Consider the following 17,762-nt stretch of genomic DNA (forward strand, 5'->3'; position numbering starts at 1 on the left):
TTCTCTTCTAATATAATTCAACATTATACTTTATTGTCTAATGCTTTGAATTGTTCTTTCAGCATGTCCATAAAAGCTCGCCAGATTATAAATACCTATAGAAATTTTTTGGCATCTATTTCTTATAATCAAACTCCCTATACCATATAATAAGAACTAATGTTAGGTGGCACACACTTTGTAACCCTCCTTAAGTTCTCAACTCATTTAATTCTCACAGAAGCTCTATGAAATAGATCCTATCTCCTTCATTCTACAAATGAGGAAACCCAAGCACGGAGAGGCTAAGTAACTTACTCAAGATCACACAGCTAGTAAGTAGCAAAGCTGAGGCTCAAACTCAGGCATTCTGACTCCAGAGTCTTTCTTAACCACTATACCATGTATAGTGACATAGCAGGCACTCAAAAATGCTTGTTCTGCCATTTGCAGGAAACACTAAAGAAATACATTCCTGTGGTCACTTTCTAATTTTTCAGAATAATCCTTTGCAGGTGAATGGATACGGCAGATGCATCTTTATAAAATTGCCAAGAAAAGGTTCTGCCCATCATCTCCTACACCTATCTAGGTCAATATTTTTTTATTCCCAGACATTGGTGGAAAGTCATAAAAGAAGGTCAGGAGTTCTTTGAAGTCTCCAAGACTTATTTTAAGTCTTGGCTTTGCCTGTCCTTCATCCCCGTGTTCCAAAATACAGAATAGTTTCAAATCGCTTATTTAAATGTATAAAGATAATTAAAATTGGACCAGCGTGATGCTCTTTATTTGTTACTTCTTTACAGCAAATATTATGTAGGAGAAAACACTGATTGCCTGAAGAAGAACTTGACTTTTCATGTTGCAATCTCCTGTTTTCTCCTTAGAACACCTCGCACAGAATATTTCTAAATCACACCTGGAAACTTGCCAGTACTTGAGAGAAGAGCTCCAACAGATAACGTGGCAGACTTTTCTGCAGGAGGAGATTGAGAACTATCAGAACAAGGTATACTCTGAAGAATTTTATCAAGGGTGGAGGGGACAGTGGGAAGGGTGTTCATGCAGGTGATTTGATCGAGACTACCAAGAGACCAAAGAACGAATGCCTTTCATCGGCCATCAAGTTTCTGTTTAAAATTCTTCCTTCCAGAACTCACCAAGTACTTGAGACATTGTCGTACAGAGATGCCAGTGTGTGAAATTTCAGCAATAGCCAACAAATGCTGCTGTGCCTGTAACTATACACACATCTCCTATCATCTGTCAATAGGGTGCTAAACGAAGCAGTTTCCATAAGCCTCAATTAGTTGGGATTTGTCCCAATATCATAATGGCAGATTTAAAGGTCAGGAAGTTCGTGTAAAATAGTAATCTTAGCCTCGTGTTTCTAGAGGTTTAGAAAAAGGAGTTTAGGGAGTGTGTACAGAAAGGTTTGGAATCTATTGTTGTAACTCAAGTCTGCACCGAGCAGTGTGAGGCTGACAGGTGTTGCTACTTGACTCTTTTCTGTAGAACTCTGATCAACAAGCCATGTGAGGCTGACAGGTGTTGCTACTTGACTCTTTTCTGTAGAACTCTGATCAACAAGCCACCAAAATGGGAGGGTGGGGCTGGAAAAGGGAAACTTGTAATTATCCACTCTCCCTTTGGGTAAAGAAAATGCTGTTGTTCCCGCGTGATAATTGGAGAAATTCAGGCTCAGGAAGGACCATGGGGTTTATCTAGTTCACTTCACATAGGAGGAAGCCACGTGGGCATGTGGCTGGGAGTGCAGACATCAGCACTAGACCGTGACTCTTGCCCCTAATTCAGTGTTTCTTCCACCGTATCATATTGGTGGCAACAGTCTTCATTTTTTAAGAGTAATTTAAAAATTTTCAAGACTATTGTTTCAAGAGGAATTCTTTCCAGGTCAGTGTATGCGGCAGGTGTGTCTTTATAAAAATGCCAAGAAGAGGCTGCATCCCTTGTTCCCCACACCTGTCTAGGTTAATAATGGTTCATCCCCAGACATTGGGGGAACAGGTGAGCAGCACCACAGATCCAGGTCACCCTGTCACTGAGTTGGAGAGTGGGTGTATAAAAAGAATTTAAACAGGGTGGGGAATAGCAACACACGCTTTGTTTGCCTCCGAGATGTGCCAGCAGCCGGCAATTCAGAGAGCTGCAGCAAAGTGTGTGGGACCGGGGTTCAGAGTCAGAGATGCTAGGGTTTGAGTCCCAGCTCTGGTGCCTGTTCTCTGCGAAACCTCTGTGAGCATTCATGTCCATTCATGTCCATTTGTGGAAAATGGGAAAATGTTCTCGTGAAAATGAAACAAGACAAGGATGTCATAAAGTACCTAGCTCATAGCAGATACACAATAAATGTAACAAATTCCCCTTCTTTCCCCTTCCCCCAGTAAAATGGTGTTAAATTCCTCAAGGCAAAAAATATTGTAATTGCTAAAAAGAAGATCCTGCTTTCTGTTCTCTGTGGCCCAGGGTTAAAGCCGTGGCATGCGATTTGTTCTGCTGCATGCTCCCCCTGACCCTCCGCCTCCAGAGAGGTCAGGGAGAAATTGGAGGACATGAGAAAGGACTTAGAAGCAGTCATTAATTATATCCCAAATAACCGGCCGACTGTTTATTTTGGGATCCTCTAGCTTTCTCTTCAGTCCATCTCCAAGGAAGGATTTTACAAAAGAGGCACAGTTAAACCCACTGAGCCCAGAATTGGGTAGCGGTGCATGTTAATGTGTCTCCCTCTTTCACAGCAGCGGGAGGTGATGTGGCAGTTGTGCGCCATCAAAATCACGGAAGCTATACAGTATGTGGTGGAGTTCGCCAAACGCATTGATGGATTTATGGAACTGTGTCAAAACGATCAAATTGTGCTTCTCAAAGCAGGTATGTGCTTTGCGAGTGAATGTCGAGATCTCTTCCCAACCTGCTCTCACTCACCTATTAAAGAAATGCTTAGTCAGGAAGGTGTCGGGAGCAGTTTTTCTCCGACGACAATCGCCCAGGTTTCTCTTAGCAGAGACCGAGTTCTTTCTAAAGGCATTCGAGCTTTTGCAGGAGACACTCCCTCCATTTTGCTTCTCCCCTCCGTGAAAAGATTAATTTGAAAGACACGTGCATTCCCTGATTTTACCATCACCTGTGTTTCGTTGCCACCCTCCGGGTCCTCAGGAGTTTCCAATAAGCTGTTAGGAAGAAAACGTGGAACCTCAGAGAGACAGCCCTGGCTTTTTTTGTTTGTTTTAATGTATAGGAATAAATATTTGACTAGCAACTCAGAGACTCTGTACTGTAAGACAGGAGAGTGACAGAGAAGTCATGTGTAAATCAATCCTTCCTTCAGTGAAGCAGGCCTTAGCTTCAGCACAGGTGTGGAGTTGCACCAGTGAACTTTGCCCTTTTAGATAGAGAGTAAAGGGGACTGAGAGCCCACTAGCTAAACAGCACCCAGCGCAGGGACTCAGAAGTGGGTTTCTATGTTAGTGCCTTTGAAATAAACTCACCATGATGGAATAATCCACACCATTCTGCCTTCACTCAGGTTCTCTAGAGGTGGTGTTTATCAGGATGTGCCGTGCCTTTGACTCTCAGAATAACACCGTGTACTTTGATGGGAAATACGCTAGCCCCGATGTCTTCAAATCCCTAGGTAAGGAAATCTCTGGGTGTTTCGGCTTTAAATCACAATGACATGAACAGTTGGGAGCTGGGCGAAAGCTTTTACTGAACAAAATGGAAACTGGGTGTCTGGAAACAATTCAAGAATATTATACCTATTTTTTGCTTTATAACTAGATACTACAGAAAAGTTATATACCTCAGATGCCTTTTGTCTATATTACATGTAATAGACATTACATGTATTGTTACACAATTACATTATATTACATGTAAAGGTCTAAAGTTTCATTTTATGTAGTTGGTAATCGAAGAAATTCATATTATATATCCTTCCAGATTTTAAGAACCAGGTGGGTAGGGAATATGTTACTCAGATAAACTAGAGGATTCCATCTGATACATAAACTCAAGCGAAGAGCCAAAGGTCTGCCCTTTCTAACTCCTCAGAGAACAAGCATTAATGAGAATTAAATGTGGGTATCAGAAAGCATTGCTACCTTACAAGTGAAACTGACATATACTCTATAAATTATATGGATTTCTATAGTGTAAATAAAGTGGAGTATAGTCAATAAGAACAATTGGACTGTATCTAATATATGTTATGTGACTTTTAAAATAGTAACATGGCAAGGTATGTATACTTAAGTATAGTATAGCTCATTTCCATTTAAATTACCAGGTGGGGCAAAAACAGATTTATGAAACACAGAGTTTATTCTTGTATTATTATTTATTAATTATTGTATTATGTTCCATACAAACTGTAAAACTACTTTTGCCCCATCCTGTATATAAATAATATACAAATCTGAAAAAGTAGACACCAAACCTAACCAGTCTTTGAGGATGGATTATTATTTTATAGGACTTTCATATTCTGGGTGTTCAGTTCTGTGATAGTTACAGTGATTTTGCACCACTATAAAATGTCATTGGTTAGTATTTCTTAAGGCTGTTTTAGATGACATAGAGCCATACCCCAGAATGAGTGAGTTTAACATTTCACTTAGATTGTGCCACTAAACTCTGCTGGTGAAGAAGAGCGTGAGCCCCAAGTTGGGCAGCCTGACTCTGACACCCAGGACGTTGCTTCCTACTTATGTGACCCTAGGTGCATGGCCTTTTTCTCCAAGTTTGCTCTTCACCTTTAAAGCGGGGCTATTACAAATGCCTCCTTCACAGGGCTGCTGTGAAGTGTAGGGAACCCAAAGAAATCTCCTGGATCAGTTCCTAACATACTGACTACTCAGCAAAAGCTCACTGTCATGATTTTCACTGATGATGATGCAATGACAGGGGTGGGAAGGGCAAGGATGGTGAACTTGGCTAAACAGATTTTCCTTTGAAGATTTCAGACAATTAAACTGTAGAAATGTTATCAGGATCCTCTCTCATCTTCTGTGACTGGATCTCTCTCCACTTTCTTCCATATTTTTTCCTAGGATAATAGCCAAAATCCTAAACAATATTCATTTTAATTTTGGCAGGTTGTGAAGACTTTATTAGCTTTGTATTTGAATTTGGAAAGAGTTTATGTTCTATGCACCTGACTGAAGATGAAATTGCATTATTTTCTGCATTTGTACTGATGTCAGCAGGTAAGCTAACTAAATGAAAATAAAGTGGTTTAAAGATTGTCCAGGTAAAGAATTTTTACCAGGTCCATAACTTTTAGAATATTCGGAGGCTACCAAGACAGGCTGTCCCACTTATTCAATCTATTTTTAATTTCTTCAAATAATAACCTCCCCCCTCACACACGAAAATGCCCTTTTTAAAAGACCTCATGCTGTTCTGCTAAAATCTTAAGAAATGAGAATTAAGTAAAATCCTGTCCTTAAGTCACCTCCAGATACCAAGAGAAATGCTACAGTAGAGTCAGGTTTCCCTTCTTAATACCAGTCTCCAGGATAACGTGGTTTTTAAGAGATCCAACTTTTCCCTGAAATCTCCTTGGATATCATCCACAAGTTTCTCTCAATTTAATCCATGTTTTCAACCAGTCCTGCCTCTTGGAGATCATCAGTTTTGCTAATTTACAATCTTCTACTCAGAATTATTTTCTTTTTTTTAATTTTTTATTTATTGATTTTTAGACAGAGAGAGAGAAACATCACTTTGTTGTTCCCCTTATTTATGCACTCATTGGTTGCTTCTTCTATGTGCCCTGACCAGGGATCAAACCCACAACTTTGGTGTATGGGAGCAACACTCTAACCAACTGAGCTACCCAGCCAGGACCTGCTTGAAATTCTTACACATAAAGACTTTACCCTAAATTACGAACTTTTAAGTCACGTGGAATTCAATTGACAGTTTTAGTTGCCTTGGATTAAAAGGTTATTTTCAAATTTTCCCGAAAGACTAGCAGGATTGATATAAATATTTCATTCAGAAATGTTATTCTTAGAAAGGCCTTTTAAGAGGCCACAGTGATTTCATTGCACTTGTGCATCTATGGCCTTAGATTTAAATGGCTATCCTTCCGGAAGGAGCAGACCCTCCCTTCCTTTAAGTATCAGTAAAAATCGAAAGGTTTACTACCCTTTATAACTGTTTAGATCGGTGTTCTCCTCCTTTAGGAGCAAATGTTGAAAGAAGAGTGGAACTGGCCTGTTAGTTTCTAACTCTGCCTGGTGCTTTAGTAACTCTGGGTCTAAGGTCGGGAGGAGTTGGGGTTTCTAACACCCGTCGGAGGAACATTAAGGAATGTCACCTTCCATGTGCAGATCGCTCATGGCTGCAGGAAAAGGTAAAAATTGAAAAGCTGCAACAGAAGATTCAGCTAGCTCTTCAACACGTCCTACAGAAGAATCACCGAGAAGATGGAATACTAACAAAGGTGAGAGCTAAGGGTTTCCAGCTGGCAGTGGCCTGAATCGCCCCTTGCCACACACCACGCTGCCAGTGCCCTAGTACGTGTCTGAGCAGCCTGCAGTGGTATCAGTAAGCAACAGGCTGCTGAAAGGAAAGAAACAGGTCTGTTTCAAAAGTTCAGTGGGGCCAAAATTCAGGTTAAATTCTATTTATTGTTATTGGTTATAAAGTGCCCTACAACAGGGAAATAGTAGAATTTTTTAAAGCATTAACACATCCTGGAAATCCTTTTTCTATTCCATCAAAGTTGAACACAAAGCAGAGCTAATGGTCTTCATTGATAGAAATTAAACAGTCTTTGAATTTTGAAACAGAAAGTTATGAAGTACTAAACCAATTAACCAAGATAACCATATATTCTAATATTACTTCTATTTCCATTAAATTCATCAGTCATCAACAGTAAATGACTTTTGTATTTTCTTCATCAATTTCCTATTACTCCCCTGTATTCAAAGCATAAGCTTTCATTTTTGCTAATTACTATCTTTTGCAATAAAAAGCATGATTAGGATGTCAATTTAAAACATGCTAATGTTCTTCAGTGCTACAGCCAGGACTATGTATTTGGCCCTAGAAAAAGCAGCCCTTTCTTAGATTATTCGTTGTATTCTATTGTTCAAGGGGGTGATTTGAAGGTTTTTTGGGCTGGGTCTTTTTTTCATTGTTTATTTTCTCGTATTTACTGCTGATAACTAGGGTGGGTCAGGAAGGGGAAGTTGGGGTTTAGTTGTTGCTTTGTTTATGATTTTGCACATGTTGAATGAAAGATTGGGGAAGGAATGGGTGCTAGAAGGAAGAGGAGATCTCAGGAGCTTCCCCTCTTTTCTCTGCCTTCTCACCATAAGACTTGGGTACCATTAGGTTCTTTGATTATAAACTGTACCTAACATATGATCTATGATCTGATTAAAACATTTCTTAGAAATTTTTCTGGGTTGAAATACTAATTATTGTGTACTTGCATAGTGCTTTAGAGCTGAAAAAGCATTTTTGGAAATCATAGTAGTATTTTCAGCCACTGAACGGCCAACACTGGGACTTCCATCCAGGCCTTCTGACTTTCATATTTGCACTCAGGGACCTAGACCCAGAATTGCTTTGTTTTAGGTACAGTCTTTCCCAAGAAGAAACTCATCAGTAGGGTTGAATGTGTATCTGACATTCTGTGGTATATCACCATTTATTTTCACCAGTCCTCTCTTGCTAGACATTTAAGTTGCTTTAAGTGTGTTTCACCATCATAAACCATGTTGTAAAGAGCAGCCAGATCCCTGAATTTTGGTTCTCATGTCTGTTCTCTCCTAACAACATGTCCTTTCTTCCACTCACAGTTAATATGCAAGGTGTCTACATTAAGAGCCTTATGCGGACGACATACAGAAAAGCTAATGGCATTTAAAGCAATATACCCAGACATTGTGCGACTTCATTTTCCTCCACTATACAAGGAGTTGTTCACTTCGGAATTTGAGCCAGCAATGCAAATTGATGGGTAAACGTATCACCTAAGCACTTCTAGAATGTCTGAAGTACAAACCTGAAAAGCAAACAAAAAATATTAACCAAGACACTTTCTATGGCCCTGCACAGACCTGGAGCGCCAACACACTGCACACCTTCTGGTGATCGGGGTCAGGCAAAGGAGGGGAAACAATGAAAACAAATAAAAGTTGAACTTGTTTTTCTCATGCATATGATTTCCATTCTGCCTACAGACATGGACCCTTTTCTGTCTCGACTTCTTGATCGTTGACCTCTGTTTACAACAGAAGGAGGGCACTAAAGTTGGAGGGTTTCCTTTTCTTGTAGCTCACTGTCCACAGACTTTCTACAGAGTCACCAACCTGTTAGTACTAAGAGAGTCCAGCAATAATCGGTGACTGGTGTGCATAGCGGAGGTTGCAGCATTACTTTGCACAACTTTGCTCTTTGTTTCATGAAGGAAGTTTTTATTTTTTTCACCGATTATTGCCAGTCAGCAGGACGGCACGAAAAGGGTCCATAGCACTAGCTACAATAGCATTATAATATATTACAGGGTAAATGGGCATGAAGACTATATATAGCTAAAAGAGATATTGTTTATATATTGTTTTAATTAATATAAAATGTAGTTACTGGTGTAGCTTTTCCTGTTGAATTGATAAGGCACTTTCATTTTGCACCTTTTTCTTTAAATTAAATGCTAGCGTGTTCACTGTCGTGTCGCATGTGCACCAGAAACACAAGTTTAACTGAAAAGGCTTGGAAGGTACGTCGGGAGGTATTTATGCTGCTGTTTACAAAATTACTTTTAAAAGACTGGCTGGTCATATCTAGAAATCACAATGTTGGATTCTTTTTTTTTCCATGTGAATTTGGAATTAGAAATGAAACTCTCCCTAAATTACACTTTGCATTTGGGTAAGTTTAAGAACAGATGTGTTTATGCTTCATACAAAGTTGAATGACAGATCGGTGCTGTGGACTTAGACTGTCATGCACATTAGTTTTTAAAAGCTTTTGGCAATGCCACCTCAAGGAGGCAGGAGAGGGGAGGCTCGTTTGTGCAATTCGGTAGTTATCTAAACTCAGTCCCACGTTGGAATTCACAGGCTTTGAGAACAAATCAGAAAGCAGACTATTGTATTGGAATCTAGCTTTTATAATAAGAAGGATCCAAAGATTCTAGGTGGAGCAAATGTATACTCCCCGTGTGAGGACATGGGGCATTCACGTTGTGAATGTTTATGTTCTTGGTATAATCTAGGAACCCGAAGAGTTTATCTCAGAGTGAACTATTTCTAGATTAGCTGCTTCTAGATGCTATCATTCTAGATTGTTGCTCTCTATATTTCATAGACAATGAATGGGAGGGTGGAGGAGGAACACAATGTTGAACCAGTTTCTGTTATTTAAATATTAAGTATTTTAAGCCTTTTAAGTGATTAGTCAGTGCTTGCTGCAAACATTTACTTTTGTATTTATTGTCACTAGAAGACTGTGGACTGTAATTTATTTTATTAAATATTTAGAAGATTATTTGGCTTTGGTGTTCAGGTGAGAAATAGTGAGGGCGTTTGTTTTTTTTTTTTTATTTTGTGGGTTTTTAAACATAATTCCCAATGGGGGAAGGAAGAAAGAGCTGTCTGATGTACAAGCGTGCATATCTTAAAAATAAGTGACCTTTGGGAATGTAGGCATTTAGAGGATGATTTCAGTCCCCCTCGGGGCAGGAGTCAAACTTCCTGTCTGACGTCAACAGCCTCGCTTGTTCAGGAAAGGGAACACCCTCCCACAGCAAAAAGGTGGGCGTGTCCAGGCAGCCCTTCACAGTGGAGACAGTGTCTCCTTTACCACCAGGGCCCTCCTGAGTCTTCTGTGGGGACTGCGGCTCCTGATGTGCGGAGTCACAGCACAGGCTTCCCAGAAGCCTTCACTCTGTTTTAAACTCCACTGACTTGGAAAGGAAGAAGCAGTCATTCACACAGAAGTGTGTATGAAGCCTAAATAACATCTAAGCATTTTTTCAAAAATATATTAAGGGTTTAACCATAAATAGAAGACAAGAGTATTATTTACTTAAATTTCTTACAAGCATATAAAACTTTATAAGTGTTTATATAGAGAGGTTAACTATAAGCATATAGTATTTATATTTGGGCAGGAAGGGTTAAATCAAATTTTTAATTTAAATAAGCATAGTTCCTTTAAAAATCAATAGTATTTATACTCTGAAAAAAGTATCAAGTGTAATTATTTATTTGTCCATGTTTTTCCTATTGTTTCTCCTTTGGGGGGAATGGTGTATTTTTACTTTGGTTTGGTTTTGTTTTCTGTTTTTTATCGTTCTGATTCACTAAATTTTAATAAAGTGTATTAACTTCTTTTTAACCAAAGCTTTCTGAATATGACCAGCCTCAGGTGCTAGTGCGTTAAAGAGCAACTAAACCTAATTCCAGTGTCCATTTATGAAATGATACAAGTTCATTGAATTTCTCTAAGGGTGAGAGAGCACTTAATGTTGAACTTAAAAGAAATTCCCTTTCCCAGAAAGGATTTTGCATGTACCTAATAAAAAAAAAAAAAAAAAAAGTGACATAATCACAGTACTAGCTACTCCATGGTGACACTTCTTTCCGAGCACACCGGGACACATCAGCATGCTGCTGCTACAAGGTCTTCCTGAACGAAAAGCAGCGTGGGGACTTCAAGAGCAAAGCCCCTGGACAGGGTAGGGACAGAGTAGTGGAGGCATGCTCCGTGAGATGAGAGAACAACTACTGTTATTTGGAGCAAAGTTGGGATATGAAGTTAAACAGTAAATTCAGCTGAAAAAAATGAGGTGTAGAAAATGGTATGAAAAACTGCATTTTTTTCTTCCTTGTTATAGAAACATCTGTGGGATGGTACAAAATATTTGATGATACAGAACAATTATTTTGAATAGTTCTTATAAAGTTTCCTGAATTTGAATGCCCAATAGTCTTTTAAATGCTGGAACTGCACTGTCATCCTGGCCAACGTAAGGCCTCATATGCACAATGGTTGACGGCAAGGAAACGAGGCTTTTGCACAAAGCCTGAACTTCGATTCTAGTGGTGTCCAAATGGTTGTAGTGTGTCGTGAAGAAACTGGCCTTGGTCACAGTGCAATCAAAAGTGCAGGTGAAAGTGCTTTTTTGGACAATTTGAAAATTGTGTTAAAGCCGTGGATTTTTTTTAAGCATTCGGCATCCTAGTTTACGTTAAAGCCATGGATTTTTTTGAAAGTCTTCAGCATCCTAATTCACCCTTCCTAACTTAAAGAAAACATGACTTAAGACACTGCTTCTAAGTTTGGTTGTTCTTTATAGTGTGGATACCCAGATGTCTGTGAGCGTATAGGGGTGGGCTGAGGGTCAAGTGAGGAGGGAATGTATGTGTGTGTGTGATTTTTGTGTATGATGTGCGTGTGTTGGACTGCTTCTAGGCTACTAAGTGTCAATGTAAAAGAAAATGTATTCAAAATACTTAAATCAAAACTAGAAGATGGGGAAAAAAAGATTTATTCTATACAAAGCCTTGTCTGGACCACTTTAGAGAGACTTCTATTTTTTTAACCCTTCTATAAATATTTGATGGCACTTGAAATATTCCTGCAATAACATGTGATTTGTGTAAAGAAAAAAAAAGATTTTGTAATGTGAAACAAAGAAAGAAAGTAATGTAATTTTCTAAAAAAAAAATACAAACAAACAAACTTTGTATTATTTTCTTGATGGAATTTGTCTATCTGTCTTTGGGAAACTTTTTATTTCATTGAATGTGCCATAGTAGAAATATGTGTTTTTAGTTTTAGACTAAGGAATAGCTGTTTGTGTTCCGACATTCCAGAATGCAAAACAACCTAGTAGCATCTTTAACGAAAGGGTTTAAGTAGGACGTAAGCTTCTCTCATCGTTGCTTTTTTGCACATGTTCTTCATTCCTCTCTAGTGCAATATGTACACAGAGCACTCGCGGGTGTACCTGGATCCCTCAGGGAAAAATACATATTTGTACAGTTGTTGTTGATGTTGTTTTTTCCTTTTGTTTTTGGCTAAGGAATGTCGACTGAATCACTTGTTATCGTTGAGGGGCAGCCAGATAATCATCCTAAAGCCACTGTTTCAAACATTGATTGTTTAAATCATGTGTCCTTCCAGTGCTATTATTTTCAAGATACTAATAATAAAAAGTTATTTTCTGACAGTTCTTTGTGCTGATTGGTGAAAAAAAAAAGGGTAACTAAGCACCTTATGATTGACTTACTGTGAATGACAATCCATCTTGGTATCAGCGATAGAAGCCCTATCATTTCGGAGTTGGGGTTAAGAGTCAGAAACAATGTGCTCAGGGATCTCCTAAAACTCTTCAAACAGGGTGGCCAGTACTACTGGGACAAATTGTGTTTTTTATTATTAATCATGATGATAATACTATCCCTCCAAGGCACAAGTGAACTGTATAGAACTAACTGCATGTGTGTATAAACTTCACTATCATCTCATTTTGTTGAGTTTGGAACTTAGGTGTTCTTCAGTTTTTTGTGTGCTTAAAAATATCCAGTGACTTCCGGAGCTATGCCAGTAGAAAGTTATGCCAGTATGTTCAAAAGATAAATGAATAGGTCATGTACCAACAGAGAGCATCGTTCAAAGTACAGCCCTGCAGATACCATTCATCATTTCTCAAATAATTAAAATATCATTATATATTTATAGCATTATATATTAAAAACTACTTCCAACTCTACATAATATGGACAAAAAAAATTAAACCAAAGGAGATGAGGGGACCTGGCTGTTGATGGAGTGAGACAGGTAAAAGATACGTGTATTTTTTTAAAGATTTTATTTATTCATTTTTAAAGAGAAGGGAAAGAAGGAGAAAGAGAGGGAGAGAAATATCAGTGTGTGGTTGTCTCTCTGCACCCCCTACTGGGGACCTGGCCCACAACCCAGACATGTGCCCTGACTGGGAATCGAACTGGCAACCCTTTGGTTTGCAGCTCATGCTCAACCCACTGAGCCACATCAGACAGAGCCTACAACATTGTATTTTTTGATGGCAGCAAACAACTATTGATTTTACTGTATTCTCCTCGGGAAGCAAGCCAAAAAAATTCCTTTATGTAACACAATTCTCCTATTTCCATGTTTGTAGTTTTTAATCTGTTACCTACCTGGTAACAACAACATGAGCCAACTTTTTTGGTCATGTTTTCCATTTTTGAAATATGGATTTGTTAACCATATTCCAATATATTGCTTTTCATAAAATCAGTTAACCTCAGTGTAATTGTTGGCTTTGATTCTTCCATTTCACACTTGGAATACACATTCAGAGAAAGCTTCTTATACTTTCTTAGGACCACACCAGAGCATAATCTGGGAAAACTTTTCATGTCTTTTAGATGAAAAAGAAGCCTTTACCTTGCTGCTTTTAATAATAAAGACTATGGAAATAGGCAGAAATCTCTCTCATACATGTCTACATATACATATACACATATCCATATACAAATACACATTACTGACAGTTTTATGTATTATATAACATTTGATTGCCACTTCTTATTTATAAAAGGATGACACAGCAGAACCCCATAAAAACAGCTTTCTACTCTACATCAGATCATGTGCCCAGAAAGGCAATTGCAACAGTCAGTCTTGATCTATTGCTAATAGTCTATAACACAAGTCTTCGTTCTGTCCCTAACCACTAGTATAAAGAGGTTCCACCAGATTTCATTAAAGAGACCTTCCTATGATTGTCTGTTCTTAAGAGGCAAGACTAACAAGCAATGGCTTTACCAAACAATTGGTTTTTCTTCTGGGTTTGTTTGCTTGTTTGTTAGTGTAGGTGAGATCAGTTTTGTAAGACACTCAGAAAATTTTTAAAATAATCCCAGAGCCCGGTTTCATACCAAGGAGACATTGTAGATGGGGGAGGAGAAGGAGATCTTCGTGTTTAAACAGACCCTCAGAACTTAGAGCAATAACCACATTCATTCATTCACTCATTCTTTCTTTCTTTTTATAAATGAATGACAGAATAGTCAATCCAAATAGGAACATTTTTTTCAGCAGTGAAACATGAAATGGAGTCTTGTGTTAAGAGAGTAAATATGAATATTTTAAATGGATGTCTAGAGAATCCGTGTTTGCTGTTTACATTTAGTATGTTTACCATGTTAGCAGTATCATACTCCTTCTATTTTTCTTCTAAGAACTAATGAAAGATAGCTTGGCCTCAGCTTAGACATGCTGCACATGCAATTATGCTGTTCTCTAAGAGCAACCAAATCCCAGTGTTCCTGTGTGATTCCTTTCTCATTCATTATTACTTCAACGTGGAGGAATACTATTTGTTGAAACGGTCATCACTGAACAAATTGTATATATAAATGCAGATAATTCTTGAGCATATAGTGAATATAATTTCACACACACAAAAAAAATCTGTATGTACTGTACACACCTTTCTGAATCCAAAATTCTCTTCTTACCACAATGGTTTAAAATCTCACGTAAAACAGTGGTAAATTTTAAACATTAGGACATTAGCTGGCTGCTTCTTTAAATGTACCTGTATTGTCTGCCTGCTCCTTTTGTGGAGATGTGTTTTTGTATTGGATGTTTGGGCCAATGGGAGGCTTCAAGCTACAACATATTTTCCCAGTTTAAATATATTTAACATATGACAAACCCCAGACAAGGCTTTTAATATGTATAAAGAACTGCAGTGTTAGGTGGTTTATTTGCAAACCGTTTTCAATGTTGTCCATTTTTATGGCACCTTTAACAATATTCTTGTTTCCAAAGTACAAAAAAAAATAGGTTAAATATCTAGCCATAACTGAATGTCAAGCAATAAAACAAATGACTTTTGTGTATAGACTTAAAAAAATACAAATTTTAGACATCTGCATGTAAATGCAATCTCTTGTTTACTGCTTTCTTCAACTTGAGCAATTGATTCCTTATTTACTATTAACTTAAGAACTTGTAATGGCCTGTAAACATTTTCTCTCTTACTCTTCTTTCAAATTTACCTTCATCCCTGCTTTTGAGTCATAATATTTAATGTTGTTCTGCACATCTCTATACAGTTAACTTTTTGGCTCTCATTCTGTATAGATAAGAAGATGTTATATTATAAACAGCCTACTCAGTGCAAATATTTATCTGTTTATCAAATCCACAATATGCTGTATAATACTGGTTTTACTATATAATCTATTTTAGACATAGCTGTTTAGAACTAGAGTGTGCTATTTTTGTGTTTTTCTGATGTGTGGTGCTAGATAAGTTACTTTTGTGAACAAAAAGAAAAAACCCTTTTATTCCTAGACAATACCACCTTGGGTCTTGTTAATTTCACTGAGTATAACTATATATTTGTATATATATACATATATATATATCTCTACCTGTGCCCAACTGGCAGCTGTATCAGAGTGCTGGATTTGGGACATGCTTTTCTCTTTAAATACATAATATCATTATATAAATTATTCTAGAGTGTATTTAATTAGGATAAAATTACTTCCTTAGTATGGATATTTGACATCTATAGGGTGAATTTGTTTATAAATATGGATATATGAAAACTTATTAGCAATTATTTTATGTTTGCTACTTGGCTTTATACCATATCTCCTGAGCTGAAAAATAATTTGCCAGGCCTTCAAGATCCTAAAGAAATACTCTAGTTTAATGGAGTAATACTTCTTTTTTCTTACTAAGGAATTATATTATTGACATCTGACAGGGTTGTGTACTTAGCTCCTATTGTAGATAATAGGAATTTATATAAAATATCTTTGGTGGCTTGATGGCCACCTTTTCCCTCCTACCTGAGCCGTGGGAAGTCTGAAGACATCCACTGTCGTGGCAGAACATGGGCCATAAAGCAGATTTGACGAGGGATGTTCTGCGCTAGTATGACCTCAACCAGTTCCATGAACTGCACGTGAAGGACCTTCATTTTAAAAGTCATTTATAATGAGCTTAGTTAAACTCCTTCACCTATTCTCCCAAGACCTATTGGCACTGTTAAAAATCCAAGTATATCAAATATCTAACTAAGGATGTAGTTAACCTTATTAAATATTGATTAGAATTGTTCTGTAATATTACTGAATTTGTAAGATCTTTAGCAAAGATTTTTGAGCAATTTATAAATATAGAGCAAATGTTTCTGTTTACTGCACTTTTTGTAATTGAAGGTGATAAATTCTCAAGCCAGGGTTATTGGCTTCCGTGCACTGCGTATTTACCCACAATTTAGACATTTTCCATTTTTATGGAAGAGTTGCTATTACCTTAATTATAAATGTAATCATGTGGTTAATGAAAGCTAATGCTAATAGTTAACCTTTTAAAGTGAATTGGCTACAGTTTAGGGGGAAATCTCTTTTAACACAAATCATGTCATTCCTTATTGCTTTGCTTAGAAAGAGAGGGGAAACTTTTTTTTAAGCACCATTCAGTATCCTAAGCTTCCTGAAGATAGAGATTGTATTTCTTTGTGTCTGTACAGTGGCCAGCACATCAGCATTTGATAATTGTTAAAGGACAACATGTGCCCCAAATTCAAACTCTTTTTCTGGGTTGTTACGGTAAATTTATAAAGTATGTCAAGCCTTATGGTTCACACTGTCTTCTACAACCAAGTACTAAAATACACATTTAAAAAGACCACGTGAAATGCTGATTCTAATTGTGTGTAGGTCTTGAGGATTAAGCACACAAATGTCACAAAACTCTGTGAGTAACAAACTCAGCCTTCTGTAAATATACATGCGAGTTTGGAAACAGTAATACTGTACCTATAAATATATCTGTCTGTTCTGTGTACAGTATGTAAAAACTCCTTTTCTGCCACACTAAAAATGCAAGCCATTTATGGGTATCCTAAAAATAGTATTGTACTAAAACTTTGCTAATGATCTTTATTGGAGGATCATCCAACTTTTCACATCATTGGGTTTTCTTTTCAATTCACTCTTACAGTAGTCTGCTTATTTCCAGCTGTTTGTTATTTTATTGTGTCCTGAATTTAAAAAAAATATTTTGATTCATTTTGTAAATACAAGCTGTAAAAAAAGAGAGATTTAATGTTGTCTTTTAAATACTCCGATTTTCATTCTAATATGAATGTTGTTATATTGTACTTAGAAACTGTACCTTTAATATTACATTACCTTTATTAAAAGTGCATTGAACACATCAATTTTAGATGTGCTTTATGTACTGTTATCCTATAATAAAACTTCAGCTTCTAATGGAACACTTGCCTTGTTTTTGTCTTCCTTGTTTTTCAATTTTACATGATTTTCTAGCTTCCATCTTGTCTCGAGAGAACAGTCTAGTAGAACCTTGCTACTCGAAGTGTGGTCTGCAGACCAGTAGCAGTGGCATCACCTGTCACCTTGACCTTATTAGAGATGCAGAATCAAAAGTACCACCCAGAACTACTAAAACAGAATCTGCATTTTTACAAGATCCCTAGGTGATTGGTTTGCTTACTAAAGTTTGAGAGCACTGGTCTATTGTACTTTAAAAAACATTATTTTCATTTTGCAGAGGGAAAAATACGTGCAAGGATAAAATGACCCTTTTGATCAGAGAAGGCAAAGAAAGAAGTTTTAACTTGTGAGCTAACATCTATTGATCCATAGAGGCTTCTGAGGCTACTTTCTGTCTCAACGGAGAAGGATGCCAGGACTGATTAGCGATGCCTTCCCTGAGTGTGGGAGGGGAGAAGT

At 37.5% G+C, this 17,762-nt stretch overlaps 1 protein-coding gene across 3 annotated transcripts in view; it reads left to right on the plus strand.

Annotated features, from left to right (window-relative positions):
* Positions 1 to 17,284, plus strand: part of RORA (RAR related orphan receptor A) — a 695,618-nt gene extending 678,334 nt beyond the window's left edge. For 2 of the 3 annotated variants that reach the window (XM_037151064.2, XM_037151067.2), the window contains 6 exons: positions 867 to 988; positions 2,739 to 2,871; positions 3,527 to 3,634; positions 5,097 to 5,207; positions 6,339 to 6,451; positions 7,821 to 17,284. In XM_037151064.2, the coding sequence (XP_037006959.2) occupies positions 867 to 988; positions 2,739 to 2,871; positions 3,527 to 3,634; positions 5,097 to 5,207; positions 6,339 to 6,451; positions 7,821 to 7,985 (752 nt within the window). In that variant the 3' untranslated portion in view covers positions 7,986 to 17,284. The remainder of the gene's footprint in view (positions 1 to 866; positions 989 to 2,738; positions 2,872 to 3,526; positions 3,635 to 5,096; positions 5,208 to 6,338; positions 6,452 to 7,820) is intronic. The other variant, XM_037151066.2, reaches the window with a different exon arrangement.
* Positions 17,285 to 17,762: the final 478 nt, after the last annotated feature.

This window comes from Artibeus jamaicensis, unplaced genomic scaffold (assembly GCF_021234435.1).
Source record: "Artibeus jamaicensis isolate MK-2021 breed Jamaican fruit bat unplaced genomic scaffold, CSHL_Jam_final contig_548, whole genome shotgun sequence".
Taxonomy (NCBI): domain Eukaryota; kingdom Metazoa; phylum Chordata; class Mammalia; order Chiroptera; family Phyllostomidae; genus Artibeus; species Artibeus jamaicensis.